This window comes from Seriola lalandi, unplaced genomic scaffold (genome assembly GCF_002814215.2).
Source record: "Seriola lalandi dorsalis isolate HSWRI2012SDOR001 ecotype SW California unplaced genomic scaffold, Sedor1 jcf7180002054630, whole genome shotgun sequence".
Taxonomy (NCBI): Eukaryota; Metazoa; Chordata; class Actinopteri; order Carangiformes; family Carangidae; genus Seriola; species Seriola lalandi.
Window position 1 is genome coordinate 1465544 of NW_019525183.1, and position 890 is coordinate 1466433.

Consider the following 890-nt stretch of genomic DNA (forward strand, 5'->3'; position numbering starts at 1 on the left):
ACCAGTCGTCCGGGTAATTCAAGATATGAATCCCCTGGCGACGCAGAGGGGCCAGCGCTGCCTCCATGCACTTTGTGAAGGTGCGAGGAGACAAGGACAGGCCGAATGGGAGGACGTTGTACTCGTAGGCGTTGCCTTGAAAGAAAAAACGGAGGTACTTCCTGTGGCCCCTGTGTATGGGAATGTGGAAGTACGCGTCGCGCAGGTCCACTGCAGTGAACCGGTCCCCACGCCTTACAGATGACAGAAGACGTGACGGACGAAGCATACGGAAGGGCAGGCGTTTCAGGAAGTGATTGAACTTCTTCAGGTTCTTCTTTGGAACCAGGAAATAGGTGAGCCAGATTGCCCCATCGACTGACCAAGGGCTCGGGCATGTGCACTGGTACCCCGCAGTAACATGTCTGCCACACGGAGCATCTCGGCTATCTCATCACTTGGGGCCGCTGAAGCCAAATCCTGCAGCAGGCCTTCCAAATAAAGCAGCAACAAGGAATCAGTACACGCCAACCTGGCCGCCAGAGCTGAGGCATGATATCAGTTGCCCTGCAGCGTCTGTTAGGGTGAGTGGCATCCCTGCCAGCCCTTGCCACAGCGCCTGCTAACATAGCAAAGGTGGGGCCCACTCAAGGGGCTGTAGCCACCCCATGAGCGTCCGCCCCTGTAAGGTTGGCCAGCTGGGACCTCGGAAGGGCTGTAGAGCTAGGAGCGCTCCATGATGCCTGCAGCTCTGACATAAAGTCAGGAAACACAGGGAGCCCGTCTGACCTGCGCCGCCGTGAGCCCCTGTCGAACACTGAAGTAGCTGGAAGCGGAGCTTGGCAGGACAGCTGTGCGCGTGCTGCCGCCCTCGCAATCACAGCTCTATCAGAAGGGTCCAACTGCTCAGG

The 890-nt window shown here is 58.0% G+C and overlaps 1 protein-coding gene and 1 long non-coding RNA gene across 4 annotated transcripts in view; both read right to left on the bottom strand.

Moving 5' to 3' along the window:
- The window catches only part of LOC111665274 (uncharacterized), a 33498-nt gene that overhangs the window by 31507 nt on the left and 1101 nt on the right, over window positions 1-890 (bottom strand). The window lies entirely within an intron of this gene.
- Window positions 1-890, bottom strand: part of LOC147818341 (uncharacterized) — an 8863-nt gene that overhangs the window by 7416 nt on the left and 557 nt on the right. The window contains exon 2 of the mRNA XM_087177672.1: window positions 3-357. Coding sequence (XP_087033798.1) covers window positions 3-357 — 355 coding nt within the window. The remainder of the gene's footprint in view (window positions 1-2; window positions 358-890) is intronic.